This window comes from Denticeps clupeoides, chromosome 12 (genome assembly GCF_900700375.1).
Source record: "Denticeps clupeoides chromosome 12, fDenClu1.1, whole genome shotgun sequence".
In the NCBI taxonomy this organism is placed as follows: domain Eukaryota; kingdom Metazoa; phylum Chordata; class Actinopteri; order Clupeiformes; family Denticipitidae; genus Denticeps; species Denticeps clupeoides.
Window position 1 is genome coordinate 4,306,809 of NC_041718.1, and position 17,845 is coordinate 4,324,653.

At 44.2% G+C, this 17,845-nt stretch overlaps 1 protein-coding gene across 6 annotated transcripts in view; it reads left to right on the plus strand.

The window, feature by feature from the left end:
• flnba (filamin B a) overlaps positions 1-17,845 on the plus strand; it is a 54,665-nt gene that overhangs the window by 30,813 nt on the left and 6,007 nt on the right. Inside the window, exons 17-41 of one of the 6 annotated variants that reach the window (XM_028997655.1) lie at positions 41-131; positions 624-793; positions 875-992; positions 1,235-1,497; positions 2,558-3,158; positions 3,636-3,809; positions 4,099-4,261; positions 4,402-4,562; positions 4,956-5,123; positions 5,234-5,357; positions 5,785-5,938; positions 6,834-7,023; positions 7,280-7,527; positions 7,614-7,694; positions 8,562-8,664; positions 9,271-9,411; positions 10,555-10,683; positions 11,377-11,550; positions 11,639-11,797; positions 11,912-12,115; positions 12,853-13,005; positions 13,232-13,354; positions 16,408-16,596; positions 17,337-17,603; positions 17,679-17,816. In XM_028997655.1, coding sequence (XP_028853488.1) covers positions 41-131; positions 624-793; positions 875-992; positions 1,235-1,497; positions 2,558-3,158; positions 3,636-3,809; positions 4,099-4,261; positions 4,402-4,562; positions 4,956-5,123; positions 5,234-5,357; positions 5,785-5,938; positions 6,834-7,023; positions 7,280-7,527; positions 7,614-7,694; positions 8,562-8,664; positions 9,271-9,411; positions 10,555-10,683; positions 11,377-11,550; positions 11,639-11,797; positions 11,912-12,115; positions 12,853-13,005; positions 13,232-13,354; positions 16,408-16,596; positions 17,337-17,603; positions 17,679-17,816 — 4,486 coding nt within the window. Of the gene's footprint in view, positions 1-40; positions 132-623; positions 794-874; positions 993-1,234; positions 1,498-2,557; positions 3,159-3,635; positions 3,810-4,098; positions 4,262-4,401; positions 4,563-4,955; positions 5,124-5,233; positions 5,358-5,784; positions 5,939-6,833; positions 7,024-7,279; positions 7,528-7,613; positions 7,695-8,561; positions 8,665-9,270; positions 9,412-10,554; positions 10,684-11,376; positions 11,551-11,638; positions 11,798-11,911; positions 12,116-12,852; positions 13,006-13,231; positions 13,355-15,022; positions 15,482-16,407; positions 16,633-17,336; positions 17,604-17,678; positions 17,817-17,845 lie in introns of those variants that run through there. The other 5 variants (XM_028997657.1, XM_028997656.1, XM_028997659.1 and 2 more) reach the window with 5 other exon arrangements.

Consider the following 17,845-nt stretch of genomic DNA (forward strand, 5'->3'; position numbering starts at 1 on the left):
TACTGTGAATTACATTGTGAGATGATTATGTTTATTATAGGAGATACCGATCAGTCCGTTCCGTGTTAAAGTGGAGCCCTCTCACGATGCTTCCAAAGTGAAAGCAGAGGGACCAGGGATTGCCCGAACAGGTATGACTGTACATCTATTTGCCACCAGAATCATTCATGTCTTGTCATAGTTTAGTTCACGTGGGTGATGTTAAACTCTTGAATGAGCTCAGGCTTCATTGTGATCCCGATAATCAAGTTTAGAAAACAGCTGAAGCTCTCTCTGTGTGTGTGTGTGTGTGTGTGTGTGTGTGTGTGTGTGTGTCTCCCTTCCAGCATGTTAACATTTGACTCCAATTTTAATTTGGAGATTTTTTTGTTTTTTTGGTCATGATACAGATTCCATTCCAGTTTCATTTCCCCACACCACTTTAGACCTCTTTTGAGACAAGCTGCTCAGAGATTTTCACAAATCCAATTTCACATAAAATGTGCGCTTTCATGTAGTTGAATTGACTACATATTCTATTAATTATTATTTAATTTTGGTGTATGAACTGGAGGAAATGTGAGTAAATATTTAATAAGAAATTGAAACTTAATAAATCATCTCTTTACTCTATGTTTGAGTAGGTGTGGAGAGTGGAAAGCCCACGCATTTCACTGTACACACTAAAGGAGCAGGCAAAGCCTCTCTGGATGTGCAGTTTTCCAGCCCTGCCAAAGGAGAGCTGGTCCAAGACTTTGACATCATTGACAACTACGATTACTCCCAAACAGTCAAATACACCCCAGTTCAACAAGTAAGTCCATCCCTATATATGAGGCATTTTGGACCGATGCGACTCCATTTTGTCATTTTCATCACAGTTCCTTTTCTTCAGGGTGAGATCTTGATCACTGTAACGTTTGGAGGTGACCCCATTTCCAAGAGCCCATTTGCGGTGGGTGTGGCTGCCCCACTGAACCTGAGCAAGGTCCAAGTGGATGGCTTGGACAACCGTGAGTTCCTCGGCTCGATGCTGTCTCAGCTCTTCCCCCACCTCGGTTTCTGCTGTTAATATTCTGAGCGTGCACCGCCACTGCTAGCCAGTGTGTCCGGCTTCACTTTCTCCATGATGTCATGCCTGTGTCCAAACCTTCACTACCATAAACCAAAATGGCTCTCACTCTGGCCTACTGTGCATACATGTGCATGTGGTGGAAAGTCTTTCTTGCTTTCTGAACTCTCATTTGCTCTGTAGGGGTGGAGGTGGGCCAGGACCAAGAGTTTGTAGTGGGCACCAAGGACGCCGGAGGCCAAGGCAAGCTAGATGTCCAGATCCGCAGCCCCACCAATAAAGCTGTGCCTTGTGTGGTGGAGCCACAGGCTGGGAAAGCAGCCAGTGTGGTCAAGTACATTCCCAAGGAGGAGGGTGTCTACTCAGTGGACGTCTCCTATGATGGACACACTGTGTTGGGAAGCCCGTTCCATGTGGAGGCTCTCCTTCCTCCTGATCCCAGCAAGGCATGTCTTATACTTTCCTAGATATATAAGTATATTACCTAGAAATCAGGTTTATTCAGCACTTGGGAACATATTTTTGACTACTTAGATGTAACGTGTTCAGGATACACAGAAATAAACCGATCCAGACAAAAAAGGGCTGCAGGTTGGTGAACTGTATTTTTGAAATGAGGATCTAACCACCCACCCAGCCCATCGGTGTGATTGTCAGTTTTCTATTTATCCCCCATCCTTTATGTTCCTCCTTTTTATATGTGCATATAATATACAATGTTCAGAGGGCCATCGACAGGCTTCAGACCGTGTCCACTACAAAACCAGATGGAGATTAATTATGAGTGCTATGAATGCAATACACTCCCCACATGCGGTGTGTTGTATACCACAAATGGCTGGTATACTACTTGTATTTATTGTGGGTTCTATAGGAAAGACCGTAAAGACACATGTAGATTGGTCAATCAGTATTTGTTAAGTGTCATGTTTGTTGTAAAATATTAAGGGTTTACCGCTTATCTTGTTGTGATCAGTTACAACAATGCACAAGACCTAATTTGACAATCAATAATGATAATCCATTTTCAGATAATTGTTAACCTGTGTCATGACTAAGGCCTTTTTATATCTTGCATTTCTCTGACCCGAAAAATTCAAAGAATCTGTGGGATTTATGGTAATGATTTATTTATGGCTGGTAATATAGCGCCATGTGGCTAAACTAGCCATGTTCTTCCAAAAGCCTAGAAAGAGGGGACTTGGAAATGCTGGGTTCTGATGCAAGAAAATAACTTTTCATAAAATTTCCATCAAGTTTCCCAAAACCTTGTAGCAAAATTTTACATATTTTGGAAGGCTGTTTTGTTTAAAAGTAGGAAAATAAAGTTACTGAAGGGCTAAATGTTAAGCAGGAGATACTTGCACAATATCATGATCTTCTACTGAGTTTTTCAAAAATGTATTTCCTTGAGACATTCCTTTTTAAGGCATGGGTGCATTTATACAAGACTTAGTTTTTCTTTTAGGATGATCTTAGGTTAAATGTGACTGACTTTGTCCCCAGGTGAAGGCTTTTGGTCCAGGTCTGAAGGGTGGTCTGGTCGGGAGTCCTGCAGAGTTCACAATTGACACTAAAGGTGCTGGTACCGGAGGTCTTGGACTGACTGTAGAGGGACCCACCGAGGCAAAGATAGAGTGCTCTGACAATGGTGACGGAACATGCTCGGTCTCCTACCTGCCTACAGAACCTGGCGAGTACATGGTCAACATCTTGTTTGAGGACACTCACATCCCAGGGTCTCCTTTCCATGCGGACATCCAGATGCCTTTTGACCCCACCAAGGTGGTGGCATCTGGCTCAGGGCTGAAAAGAGGCAAAGTTGGTGAGACGGGTGTAGTGAATGTGGACTGCTCCCATGCTGGACCTGGGCAGCTCACCATGGAGGCAGTATGCGACACCAATGGCACCAAGGCCAAGACAGAAGTCCTGGATAACAAGGATGGCACCTACACGGTCACCTACCTCCCTCTCACAGCTGCCATGTACACCCTCCTGCTGAAATATGGTGGCAAGACTGTTCCCAACTTCCCTGCCAAGGTGGTGGTAGATCCAGCTGTGGACACGAGCAGAGTGAAGGTGTTTGGGCCGGGAGTGGCTGGAGAAGGTAGAAGTTTTATTTATTTATTTACTTACTTACTTACTTACTTACTTACTTTTTCACAGAAAATAACATTGTTGAACTGCCCAGTGTTCTAATAACTCACTTTAATTGTTCATATCTAATACTTATCTGAACCCAATCTGCTTGTCCGGTTCTCCGCTTAATGAGGTGTACAACGCTGTCCTGGCTTGTTGTAGCTGACCCTTGTTTCCCATGACATCAGTCCACTCTAGTGGCGCCTTGGTCTTTTATTTGGAGAGGTTGCGCTCTTTATATCCCTTCGCAGCCTTTCCATGTCCCATTGAATTTAACAGCAGTGACCTCCAGCAAGACAAGAGCCCTAGGGACACTGACTTCAAACCAAAGGCGATGACATTTTTACAAATGGATATAAGGGCTCCTTTATAAATTCGGACTGCATGGTGTCTGCTCTTTATGTGTTTTTTATTCGTTTGAGTTCATTTTCAGTCTTCCTTACAGGGGTGTTCAGAGAGGCCACTACAGACTTCACTGTCGATGCCCGTGCCTTGACCAAATCGGGAGGCAGACACATCAAGGCAAAGGTCAACAATCCCTCTGGTGCTATTACAGACTGTGGAGTCACCGACAATGGAGACGGGACATACAATTTGGATTATACACCCTTTGAAAATGGTAATACAATTAGTTTAAACTATTGATAGAGTTTTAATGCCGTTTGGTGATTTACTTGTGTACTGTATGAATAGAAGATTGTTTTATTTAATATACATCTCTAATAAATCCTTATTATGATGTGAAGTATAATGTATAATAATAAAATTGACAGGAATGTGCATTCAGGTATTCATGGACTATTAATACTCAACAGATTGTTTTCTGTTGCTTTATGGTTTAAACAATCAGGTATCTGGCAACCCGTAATTTATTACGAGGTATAATAAACTGCAGTCTTTCTGTTCAGGTCCTCACAATGTGGACGTGCTGTACGATGACACTCCAGTGCCCAACAGCCCCTTCAAGGTGGGGGTTACTGAAGGTTGTAACCCCACTCGTGTTGTCGCCAAAGGTCCTGGGCTGGAAGAGGCTCTAACTGACAAGCCCAACAAGTTCTCTATTGTCACTCGGTAACAGTCACTTCATGCCCGACTGGAACATTTAATATGATTTTGTTTAAATGGAACATTTATGTACGCTGTTAACAATTTCCTTGTAATAAGTTGCCACTGACATCTACAATCTTTCATTTTTCCCCACCACCTACCAGAGGAGCTGGGATTGGTGGTTTGGGAATCACTGTTGAAGGTCCTTCAGAGTCCAAGATGTCTTGCAAAGACAACAAAGATGGCAGTTGTAATGTGGAGTACACACCCTATGTTCCCGGGCTCTATGATGTTAACATCACTTATGGTGGAAAGCACATTCCAGGTACGTTGGGGAATGTAGACCACTTCCAAATTCCAGAAATAATCAATCATGCTGGAAAAAAGTATGCTGGAAACGAGCAATTTCATTTACTGTGTTTATTGAGAAGGGCCACAATGGTTTGTAATATTGCCTCACACCCCCAAGGCTGTGTCCCGGGTCAGAACTTGTACATGTTTTACACTCTCTCGGGTTCTTCGGTTTCCTCCCGCCATCCAAAGGCATGCACACTAGGTGAATCAGTGACTGATTCGACTCTGGTCCAATGAGTGTGTAATTAATGACTTTGCTCATTACATTGTAATGATTTCCCTAATGCATATATAATGCATACATCAAATATTGGGTATTAAATCTGGGTCTATAATTCATTGGCCTATGTATGGGTCTCTGCAGGCAGCCCATTTAAGGTGCCAGTGAAGGATGTGGTAGACTCTAGCAAGGTCAAGATCTCCGGACCTGGTGTGGGCTCAGGTGTGAGGGCAAAGGTTCCACAGTCTTTCACTGTGGACTGCAGCAAAGCAGGCATTGCCCCGCTGTCTGTGGCGGTCACAGGACCTAAAGGCAAGTCTTTTTTTTTTTTTTTTTTTTTTTTGTGCTGCATCTTGAATCATATTTGTGCAGCTGCCTAGTAACAAAAAAATCTGAAAATCTTCCTAAATCTCATTTTGTAGGTGTTGCTGAGCCAGTGCAGGTTACCGATAATGGAGACAGTACCCATACAGTGGCATACACTCCCTCTGTGGAGGGGCTGTACTCGGTGTTGGTGAAATATGCCGATGAGGAGATTCCACGAAGGTAGGTGTATAGACGTAAACATTCTAATATGATAGCTTAATTTTTAAAGAAATGTGTGACTCTCTCTGTATAAGATGACTTTTCTGTACTTAAAACAAACCACCAAACCAACCTCATTAGCTAGTAACATGGCCAAGTATACACTTTCAAGGGCTCCATGCAAAAGGGACTAGGAAGACACTTCAGGCTTCAGACAATACCAGGCCAAGGCTTGATATTTGAGGGATGTTATTATTGAGTTTACATTTTAAGGTACAAATTTGACTTGTTGGATGGTAAAAAAAAAATGATAATTTTTTTAAGGGTAAGGTTTTTAATTTCTAATTAACAGCGCGTTGTGAAGTGTTTATTTCTTCATGATTCAAGTTTAGCAGGTTGCTATATGGTCACATAAGTGTTAAATATAAATCTATTCCACATGTTCCAGCCCTTTCAAGGTGCGGGTGTTGCCTACGCACGATGCCAGTAAGGTGCGTGCCAGTGGGCCTGGCCTCACCACCGGCGTGCCCGCCAGCCTGCCAGTAGAGTTCACAATCGACGCTAAGGATGCTGGAGAGGGCCATTTGTCCGTACAGATCACTGTGAGTGAGCATTAACTCTAACTTATCTCCAACCTATAATGCTGCCCTTTCATCCATGCCCAGGAAAATCAGGCCCAATTTACACGTCCACCAGGTTGGCCACATTTAACGACCTGCTTAATGGGGGTAGGAGGAGCTGCCAGGGCGGGGCTGTCACATCTACCCACCCCCCTGCCTTTGTTCCACGTAACTACCTTATTCAAGGCGGGATTGAGGTGAAGCCAACCTGGAGGATAAATTTGAGGGCACAAGCCAACTTCCCTCAGATTGACATTCTGCGGATGCAGAATGAAACGACTCTGTTAAAGAAAGAAAATCCAGTTGCCATGATTCAACTACCAGACATTAACTCTTTATTAAACGCGGCTGGCAGCATTTCTCCATCCTTGCTATTGACCGCCTGAACCACGTGATGAGTCTGTGTCATGTTGTACTATGTGGACTGCATGTGTTTATAATGAAGTATTTAGCATGGGTCAAAATCCCTTGGAGTGGTCCACTGAAGACCTGGTACCCTGCTTAATTCGAGGCAGATCCTTTGTCCCTTTTGGCTGGATGCTCGCCCATAGCAGATCGTGCATGTCTGTAGTGTGGAGACGGCAGGAGTCTCCACACTCCACAGATAAATGGCTGTCCTGCAGGCACCAGAAACGTCCCCTGTGTAGGGCATCTGTGTAGGGCATTTGTGAGCTTTCCTCACTCTCACTGCTGAAGTAATTAATGAAGCTTCTCTTGATTATGACTGTAATAAACCATCCTAATCCGATCCCACTGGTTCCCTCAACACTCCCATTTTACTATCGGCAGTAGTAGTGAAATCGGGCGTGGCCACCTACACAATTTGGAATCTGATTCAGTATAATCTGAAGTTTTAAATACGTAAATGCTTTTGCAGGACCAAGACGGTAAAACCAAAAATGTCAACATTTTGGACAACCACGATGGGACCTACAAGGTCTCTTACGTGCCAGACAAGGTGGGCCGATACACCATCGTGATCAAGTATGGCGGAGATGAAATCCCCACTTCGCCGTACCGCGTTCGGGCCACCGCCTCAGGAGATGCCAGCAAGTGCACGGTGACAGGTGTGTGGGTTTGTCTGTTTTTAGGGTTAATCTGTTTCAGATTTAACTAATTCATTATTTTGATATTAATTAAATTTGATTGCTTGTCTTTAGTCTTTGTTTAGTGCTTGACAGCAAGGAGAGTTGTTTTATTTAAAAATAATAAATGCAAATGCAGCTGCATTAACTGTACATTTATTTGAATTTTAAATATTCATAAATTAAAATAATAATGTACAACAAACATGTATTAAAACAACATTTTTCCTTCAATCAGGTCCTGGAATTGGACCCACCATTGGCATTGGAGAGGAAGTGGGCTTTGTGGTGAACACTAAAGGAGCTGGGAAGGGGAAGGTCTCCTGCATCGTGGTGACACCAGATGGGACAGAGGTGGAGGCGGAGGTCATTGAGAATGAAGATGGCACCTTTGACATCTTCTACACTGCACCAAAACCCGGCAACTACGTCATTTACGTGCGCTTTGGTGGGGAGAACATCCCCAAGAGTCCCTTCAAAGTGATGGTGAGATCCCATGATTACTATGATATTTAATTATTGGATTGACCGACCAGTGTGTGTGTGTTCAAACTTCCATTATGACTCTTCAGGCCACAGACGAAGTTCCTCTGGTTCAACAGCAGGCCGTCCAACAGAAACAGGGCGCTCCGGGTGCCGGTTTCCAGCCCTGGGTACAAACACTCATCCTTTGTTCAAACACCCTAAAGCTCTCTCTCTCTCTCTCTCTCTCTCTCTCTCTCTCTCACACACACACTCTCACACACTCTTTCAGTCTGCTCCAGAGGAGCTGCTCACACACTCCTGCCTCCTGTACTCAAATGGTGATCAGCATCTGCCTCATTGCACGCCCACCAATCTCCCTTCCTCTCTCTTCCTGATTCCTCCCTTCCTTCCTTATTTTTCACTTATCATTTGTTTCAGGAAGTTTCTGCTTGTTCACGGCTCGTCTCTTCTGCCCTGAATCTGCCTCGTTTTTTTTTTTTTACTACTGACTGTAAAAGCTGTTCGACTTAAATAAATGTTTGAACATCTCTTACTGGATGGAGACAAGTTCCCACAGATAAAGTCAGGAAAACTCTGATAAGGACCTTTTGAAAGAACTGTGGCCTGTACCATTGGCAGCAGAAAAAGGAGAGCCCCATCTGTGGAGCCATGCATGGGAAGGTGGTGTTGGGTGGATAAAAAATAGCGGTTGTGGTGGTGGTGGTGATGCCATGGAAGAAGATGGTCAGAGGAGACCTGCATCTGCTCTCCTCTCCACCTGCCTGTTCTTCCTTATAGCTTTCGGGGTTTATTTATTGGTTCTCTCTCTTCTTTTTAGGACCTATTCCAGGTTCTCCAGGTATGATGGGTGAATTGCATCTGTGCTTTTTTCCCCCTTCCTTCATCACTGCACGTCTCTGCTGTGGCCGATTTTTATTTATTTATTTTCCGTCCGCCTCCAGAACTTTCTTCTCATCAGCATTTCTCTGGGTTCATGGCACTGGGAGTGGGAAAAATTGTCAGGCTTTAAGTCGGTCTGTGGCTTTTCCCTGCAGGTGACGGACGGGTCTTACATTCCTGTGAACAGCATGAACGGGACTGGCTTCCGCCCCTTTGACGTGGTCATTCCCTTCTCCTTCCGGAAGGGTGAGATCTCAGGTAAAACTCCATTCATTAATTTTTCACTGACTGTTTGTAAATCTTGGATGAGACTGATAACATTTTGATTTAATTGGATCCGTTGGGAAATTCCGTCTGAGAACCAAGATCAGCTTGGTGTATGTGGTCTAGATCTTGCACACCTCCAGCTTTCCTGCTCAGGACGACTAGAATTAAACGAGTTCCATGTTCTCATAAACAAGAGTTTCAGCTGATTAGGTTATGCACTCAACAATAGCATGCCTGACAAAGTATTTAATGGATTTTAAACTCATTTTATTTAACTTTTTATATATATATATATATTTATATATATATATATATATATATATATATATATATATATATATATATATAATTTTTTTTTTTTTTTTTTTTTTTTTTTCTTGTGCCAATAATTCTGAGAAGTAAATTTCAACACTTGCAGGAGCACGTAAAAAACACATTGTGCCTGGTGTCTAAACAGTGGAGGAAGAGCACGTGTCTGCCACCTAACATCACTGAACAGAAATAAAACTGTTTTAACTTAATTAAAATATATATATATATATATATAGCTTAAATGGACAACTAAGTTAGGGAAACTTCTTTTTCCCCCTTCGTTAGGCGAAGTCCACATGCCGTCTGGAAAGACGGCCCAGCCCGAGATCATAGACAACAAGGACAGCACGGTGACGGTGAAATACGCCCCGACGGAGGCCGGCCTGCACGAGATGCACATCAAGTATAACGGAACACACATACCAGGTCAGGCTCTTCGCTCACTGCCTGGTGTCAAGATTCCGCACCTTCAAATTGTGGTTTTCCTAGAACAATTTTCTGTTCTTGATCCCAGGTAACCCCATCCAAAAATGTCCAAAAATTAGCCATTTGTTTTGATAATGATCATGTGACCACCTGTAACAGCACTCTTTGACCTTGCTTGGGAAAACCGCAATTCTTGGAACTTTCGTGCCAACCACTGGAGATAAATTCTTCATCTTGGAATGAATGCTTCATGATGAATTTCCTGTCTGGGGAATTTTTGTTTTGAAGTCGTTCCAGGGGGGCTGGAAGTCTTTCAGGGTGGCTTGAGGGAAGTAGGGGGGCTTCAGAGGTTTTTTTTGACAGGACTCCCCTTCCAAGAGATCTGTTCAAACAGCATAAAAGCGAGGATGATATGAGAGAATCATTTTGCGTGGTGATTTATTCTGAGGGGGTCGGTGGAGCTCCTGCATGAAATCATGGCTGCGGAATGTGAGCCGCAGACAGGCTGATATCTGGATGTTCAAGAGGGTGGGCGTACACATCATCTCATATATTATCCCACAGTCTGTGGTTCCATGTGCTGCTAAGATCAGAGGGAGGTTAGGGTTATTTATTTATTTATTTTACATTCTCTATGAACGAGATTGATTCAAACCACCTAATCAGATAATCCCCCACAGGGGCGTGATGTTCCCTTTTGATCCAGTAAGAATTTCCCATAGACAAGAATTCCTGTGTGGGTTATAATTTATTAAGACTAAATAAGTACTCAAGTCTTTTCACATGTGGATATCCTGTCCTGGGCAGGACAATGGAGCCGAAAAGAATGGCCCATTGTTCCTTATTTGGCGTGGTTGGAATGCTGTTGCCATAGATACCGGGTTTAGCCGCAACTTTGTACACAACTAGTTAGATGGGTTTTTTTTTGTTGTTTTTATTATATCTGAGCAGTGCAAACATGCTCTAATTTTAGCTGTATGTCAAGTAATTTATGAGTGTATCCAGCATTGTGTGAAGGTACATGGGATATTTCGTGTCTGTACAGGATATGCTGTTGCGCCTGTCTGGGTGATTTAAAAAAAAGGTCTGGGTGACCTTTTGCTTTGGTTGATTTTTAAGTTCATGATTTTGCTTGCCTTACAGAAAGCCCTCTGCAGTTCTATGTCAACAACGCAAACAGCCCCAATGTGACTGCATATGGACCAGGACTGGTGTACGGCACCGCCAACAAAACCGCAACCTTCACCATCTACACAGAGGATGCCTCTGAAGGCCAGTGGAAAGCCCTAATTAATAGGACTTTGTCATTTTGATGCACAGTAACCACAGCATACGGTGACACAATGAAAAGTGGCCTTTGCAATAATTCACCAAGTGGGCGTGCCCGGGGAGCAGTATGTGGGGACGGTGCTTAGTGGCAAACAGCAAACTTTCTGCTTCCTTACCTGCTAGGCCACCAGTGCCCCATTGGTTTTGGTTGTAAATTCACTAGACAATACATGTCACCGCACACAATACGCATCATTATCCTATCCCATCCACACACACACACACACACACACACACACACACACATATATATATATACAATGAGAGAGTGTGTTTGAGTGTTTAAAGTGAAATGATTGTCATTGTGGAACACTGCAGCATAACACACGATGACACAATGAAATGTGTCCTCTGCTTTTAACCATCACACTTAGTGAGCAGTGGGCAGCCATAACAGGTGCCCGGGGAGCAGAGTGTGGGGACGGTGCTTTGCTCAGTGGCACCTTGGTTAATCAAGATTTGAAACCTTCTGATTACGGTGCCGCTTCCTTAACCACTAGGCCACCACTGCCTCTAGGATGGATGTCCGGCCTTAATAGTCTCTCTATCACATTGTAAATATGCAGGTATTCATGTTCCGTTTTCATCCTGTTAATGGTCTGAATTTGCTGCTGTACTGTCAATGTTGATTGACAGGTGGTCTGGACTTGGCGATTGAGGGTCCCTCCAAGGCCGAGATCAGCTGTGTTGACAATAAGGACGGCACCTGCACTGTCACTTACCTTCCCACATTTCCTGGTGACTATAACATCCTGGTGCGCTACAATGACAAGCACATCGCCGGCAGCCCTTTCACCGCCCGAATCACAGGTTCTGTGAAATTCAGCGTTCCTAATGTCCTCAGTAATTATGTTTAGCTCAACTGGTTTGCTAACAAAGTCCTGACATCTTGCCTTAGAGGACAACCGGAGGAGATCTCAGGTCAAACTTGGCTCAGCGGCAGACTTTTCCTTGGACATCAACGAGACGGACCTCAGCCTCCTGACCGCCAGCATCAAGGCTCCCTCTGGCCGCGATGAGCCCTGTCTTCTCAAGCGACAGCCCAACAACCACATCGGTGAGGGCTGCCTCGCGGTCACATTCAACTAACCTTGGCCTGATTTCGGTGACAGTCAGTGAATTTGTGAATTTCGTGTTCTCTGAGGAGTAAAGTGTTTCTTCTCCACGCCAGGCATCTCCTTCATCCCGAGAGAGGTAGGGGAGCACGTGGTCAGCATCAAAAAGAATGGCCGCCATGTGGCCAACAGCCCCATCACGATCATGGTGGTGCAGTCTGAGATCGGGGATGCCACCAAGGTGAAGGTGTACGGCCAGGGCCTGCTGGATGGACGCACCTTTGAGATGTCCAACTTTGTGGTTGACACGAGGGATGCAGGTCTGAGTTTTTTGTTTTGTTTTTTTTCATCATTAAACATGGAAGCGAGTGTGAAAAATAACATTTGTTTCTGCTTGAAATAAAAGTTTATAGATGCAGGATGTAGGTGCACCTGGTCCATTTCTCTGGCACCGATTTCTTTGTTTATTTCGGTCGCTATGGCACCCCTCTCCCATTCTGAGGCTCTTTCCTCATGGGTGAAGCATTTCTCGTTCTGGCTTGCTTTTTTCTAATTATGTTCCCCTGTGCATTCCACATTAAAGCCTGCGTGGGACGTGCACCGCTCCTGCAGCTTTAATGGCAGTGGGAAGGCCGGATTCCTGGGGTGATTGAGAGATTCTGACGGGAATACTTCATGCCCCCACTGGGACACTACCACACATTTACATCCCATTTCACTGGATTTTCACACCATTTGTTCAGTTCTCTGCTTCTCTGCTTCTAGTACAGAGCACAAGTGCCAAAAATATCTCTACTTTGGCTAATTTAATGTCATTTTGAAATTAGTGTAAGAATGTGGGACTTGATCCAGTCAAGTTGTAAAAAAGTGCTTGCAGGATGTTTGTGTAGAATTAGGACAGAAACCACACATTTTAATTTCATAATGACTGAACAGAGCATTTATGGCAGTTTAAACGTTATTGTGAAGTTTTCATGACATTTCCTCTTGTGAGGTGGCAGGTTTCAGTTGCTTGAACTGCAGTCCAGAAGCAACTAATGTTTTTCTGGCCTTGTAGGTTACGGAGGATTGGCTTTGTCCATTGAAGGCCCCAGTAAAGTGGACATCCAGACAGAGGACATGGATGATGGCACCTGTGGTGTGTCTTACTGCCCCACAGAGCCAGGAACCTACATAGTGTCCATTCGCTTTGCAGAGGAGCATGTTCCAGGTACGAGTAAAAAAATTCTGATTCTGTGCCGAATTCGGATGAAGACAAAATTATGAATTAAACGCTTCAGTTTTTTTTTTTTTTTTTTTTTTTTTTTTTTTAAAAAGCTATTGTTTTTTGTTTTTTTTTTGTTTTTTTGTTTTTTTATGTTCTGTGTTTATGGTGTTTGACTTGGTACCACACAAGTGTTCATACTAGCAAATTTCGGTGTCTTGTCTCGCTGCAGGAAGTCCTTTCTCAGTGAAAGTAACAGGAGAGGGACGTATCCGTGAGAGCATCACGCGTAGACAGAAAGCCGCCTCTGTCGCCGCCATCGGCAGTGTGTGTGACCTGAACCTTAAGATACCTGGTAAGTGGGAATTTCTCAGTCTGTCTTTTAAAGATTCTGACCGTTTCGTCTCACATGATAACACTGTTTTCTGTAGTAATGTTTCTGTAAATATTCGTGCTCTTTCATATTAATTACTGCAGGCCCTCACAAATGTGTGAGAAGAAGAAAAATATTCCACCCGTCCCAAAACGTTATATTCTGTCATGACCTCTTTGGCCTCTGAATGTCTGAATTCCCCTGTTGGAAAAGCTCAGCGATTTGAAAGAATCTGTCATGTTTCCGGTGACTTATGGCGGTGTAACCCCAGAGCTCGATCCGGTCCAGCTTTGATGTGTTCGGGTTGGAATGGAGATATCAAATGTAAGACATCTGCCACCTGGGCTGGAAACTGGCAGCTCCTAGTACACACATAACCCAAGTCTGAACCCGCCCGCCTGCCCGCCCCTCCCAATAATGGGCCGTGTTGTCGTGATTTAAGGCTCCTTGGGTGCTCACTGTTGAGAGGAAGAATTGGAATTCGGGGGGAGGATGATCTGGGGGGGTCTGTCGAGAGACTGAGAATGAAAGGAAACAATCAATTTGACCGTGAGTGGGAACTTGAGTGGATGTGCTGTGGGGATTGAATTTTTGGATATAGGTAAACAGAAGGGAGGCGGCAAACGTGGCAGGGGAGTCAAAACAGACATGTAGACATTGGTTGCAAATTTTGGCAAACCCCTTGTAATTTGTCAGGCTTTAAATTGTTACTTTACGGCATGTTCTGAGCTGCACGGTTGAGCCCAGGTGAACAGGTCTGAAAAGTCATTGTCAGGGTAGCTACTTGCAGTCTTTTTCTCAGGCCCTTTGCCAAGAATTCCAGCTGTGTAAAGACTTTTGAATAAAGGCTTTTTGATGCCAGACACTGAATCCTGCGCCCGCATTTACAGTGTTGGATGGTGTATGGTAGATAATTGTACTGTAGAAAGCTTGAAATTGGGCCAGAAATTAAAGGTTCCATGACATCATTTTTTTGCCTTTATATCAGTCTTAATGGTCCCCTAATACTGTATCTGAAGTTTCTTTCCAAGGTGGGAAAAGCATGAGAAAGGGAAGGTAACCTTTCCCCTTATGATGTCATAAGGGGCAAAATTCCAGATCCGATGGCCTGAGCTGCCGCTCTCTGAATGGCGAAGCAGAATGGCCAATGTATTCTTTACCCTTTTACTCTTTCTAGATACTGCAGAATCATGCTAGACAGGCTAGAGGAACTCATATTAATGTTAAATTAAATTAAGCCTGTTTTAAGGTTAAATTAAATATGAAATTTTCATATCATGGCACCTTTAAAACACATGATTGATAGATTTTTTTTATACTTTTATTCTTTGATGGTTGGGAGAAGTTGTGAGCCCACTCCCTTTGACAAGAAGCAGCTCCACACATTAAAGGTCTCAGGATGCTTTACTGTTGGCACGAGACAGGACTGATGGTAGCATCAGCTTTTCTTCTCCAGACAATCATTTCCAGATGCACCAAACAATGGGAAAAGGGCTTCATCAGAGAAAATGACTTTACCCCAGTCCTCAGCAGTCCAATCCCTGTTCTTATTGCAGAATATCAGTCTGTTCTTGATGTTTTTCTTGGAGAGATGTGCCCTTCTTGACACCAGGCCGTCCTCCAAAAGTCTTGGCCTCACTGTGCGTGCAGATGGACTCACACCTGCCTGCTGCCATTCCTGAGCAAGATCTGCACTGGTGGCACCCCGTTCCTGCAGCTGAATCATCTTTAGGAGACGGTCCTGCCATTTGCTTGACTTTCTTGGGCACGCTGAAGCCTTCTGCTCAACACTTGAACCTCTCTCCTTGAAGTTTTTGATGAGCTAATAAATGGTTGATTTAGGTAGTTATTGTGAAGTGTGTGTGTGTGTGTGTGTGTGTGTGTGTGTGTGTGTGTGAGATGCGTCTCATGTTACCCCTCAGTTGAAAGTTTTCCACCTCCTGTGTCTGTGTTTTGTTGCTTTGTCTGGTCTACTGTACCAGAAGTAAATTCCATCCCCTTCTAAACAAACACTCCATGTCTTCCAAAGTGTGGTAGAGGTTCTGTTTGTATATGTAACTTCTCGTTTTATGTTCTCCACGGGTCTGATGACTTTTTTTCTTTTTCTTTTTTTTTTTTCTTTCTTCCTACTTTTGCTGGTCTTTCCAGAGCTGGGTTCAATTCATTTCTTGACTAATGAGATTTGAATTAAGAGGTAGCTCACTCTCTCTCTTACAGAAAGCCAACATATAGTGCTTCTAAATAAATATTTTAAGCATCTGGTGCTAATTTTATGCAATACCTTATCTTTGCCTTTCCTACTCCCCTTGAAACTAGTCCTTTGGTTCATAATGAGTACAGTTTGCCAGAACAACCTTCCCAATTAACAAACTAGATGTAAGGATTGTATCAACCAGAAGGATCACAGTAATATGAATATGTATTTTACTAGCATGTCACCATTTTGTGAAAGTGAAGTAAAACTGCACAGCAAGCGGTGACACAACGAAATGTCGAAACCCATCACTTTACTGAGCAGTGGGGAGCCATGAAAGGCGCCCGGGGACGGTGCTTTGCTCAAAGGGACTTCTGTGTGCCACCTTGGCGGTTCAGGATTTGAACCAGCAAGTTTCCGATTGCGGGTCCACTTCCTTATTCGCTAGGCCAATATCTGCCCCAAATGGTTTTCCCTGTTCAGTAATTGAACTCGGTCCGAGGAGATGAGAGAGCAAAACCCTAATCACCATACCAACAGGCACCTTTTGTCTGTAGGGTGAACTTTAACTTGTTATAGCAATTGGTTTTCATTGCTAGCATCCCTAATGCAGGTGCACTAACTAAATTTGGTTTTGTGCTGAACTAAGAATGTATCTGACTAGCTGTACTCTCGAATCATTTGTTCGTTTGCAGCATTTAGCTGTAGCCCGGTTATTAGCCCTGTTGCCAGTGGTCAAAAGCACGGTTTTACGTAATCCTTCACCTTCTCTAATCTTCATCAGTGCTCTGTTTCTTCTGTGTCTGCCTCTGTTTTCCTTTCTTTGAGCCTTTTCTTGTAGTGACCTGGTTTCTTCTGGCCTTGTCCCGTGAGCTCCTGTCACGTGGAGTCTGTCGCACTCGCTGCTCCCTGCACCTGGGGGGTGGAGGGGTGGCCTTTTCGTCACGTTCGGGAATGAGAGCCCTGTCAGAGAGAAGAGCCAAGGGCTTGTGGACCTCTGCACCCCTGTCTCAGCCCCTGGGGCTGCAGGGTGCGTGTTAAAGCACTGGGCATGATGGACCACGAGGTTGGCAGAATGCGCTCGATCTTGCTTGCTTAACAAAGCCTGTATGTATTAATGGCTCCCACACCGCACCGCACACACACAGTTCATGCCTCATTAGTGTGTGCTTATTTAAGGTTGCAGCTCAGTGCTGTGAAGGAGCTGAGTGGTTGTCCCCCTGCTTTTTGCGCTAAACAGCAGTTTCCCCATCCTGCCTTCACAGCTCCAACTCCTGCGGCCCTTTCCTCCTCCTGAATCAAAATGGTGGAAATGGTAGTTTTAATTACTATATTACTGCTGCGCATACATTTCACTCTTAATTCATGACTAATTGGTATTATTTTATCAATCTAATAAGTTTTGCATCAGTAGTTTAGTTCATTCTGGCTACTTTAATTGTTCATTGTATACTTGCAATATTTGCAATACTGTGGTCTGTAGCAGTCGCTAAGGCATTTCACTGCATATCATACTGTGTATGACTATGTATGTGACTAATAAAATTTGAATTTAAATCCTGAGCACCTACTAGTAACTGTTCACCTTCAGACTGTGTTCATGTACCTCCAGCTTTCTTTAAAAAATTGGTGCGTTTGCTTAGAGAAGCAGGATTGGGAAGCACGTCTGCTGTCACCTTCTATAAACCTGCCAGTTTCCTCATGACTCTTTCCAAATTCCTGCAGCTTTTATACTCATTTCCTCCCCCTCTCTCTCTCTCTCTCTCGCAGAGATTGATGTCCGTGATGTGTCCGCTCAAGTCACCAGCCCATCAGGAGCCACAGAGGAGGCTGAAATTGTGGCTGTGGGCAACCACACCTACTGTGTGCGCTTTGTGCCTCACGAGATGGGTGTGCATACGGTCGGGGTGAAGTACAGAGGTCAGCACGTGCCTGGCAGCCCCTTCCAGTTCACAGTGGGCCCATTGGGTGAGGGAGGACCCCACAAAGTCACAGCTGGTGGGCCAGGATTGGAGAGAGCAGAAGTGGGAATCCCAGGTATGTGATGTAGAGTCTGACCTCACTGAGCTTGGTTGTTTTTAAAACTACATGCGTTTTTATTCCTGTGTGTAGCTGAATTCAGCATTTGGACTCGAGAAGCGGGAGCGGGGGGTCTGTCCATTGCAGTGGAGGGCCCAAGCCGAGCAGAGATCTCTTTTGAGGACCGGAAGGATGGTTCTTGTGGTGTTTCTTATATGGCTCAAGAGCCTGGTATGAACAGCACTACAGAGTCTCTCCAT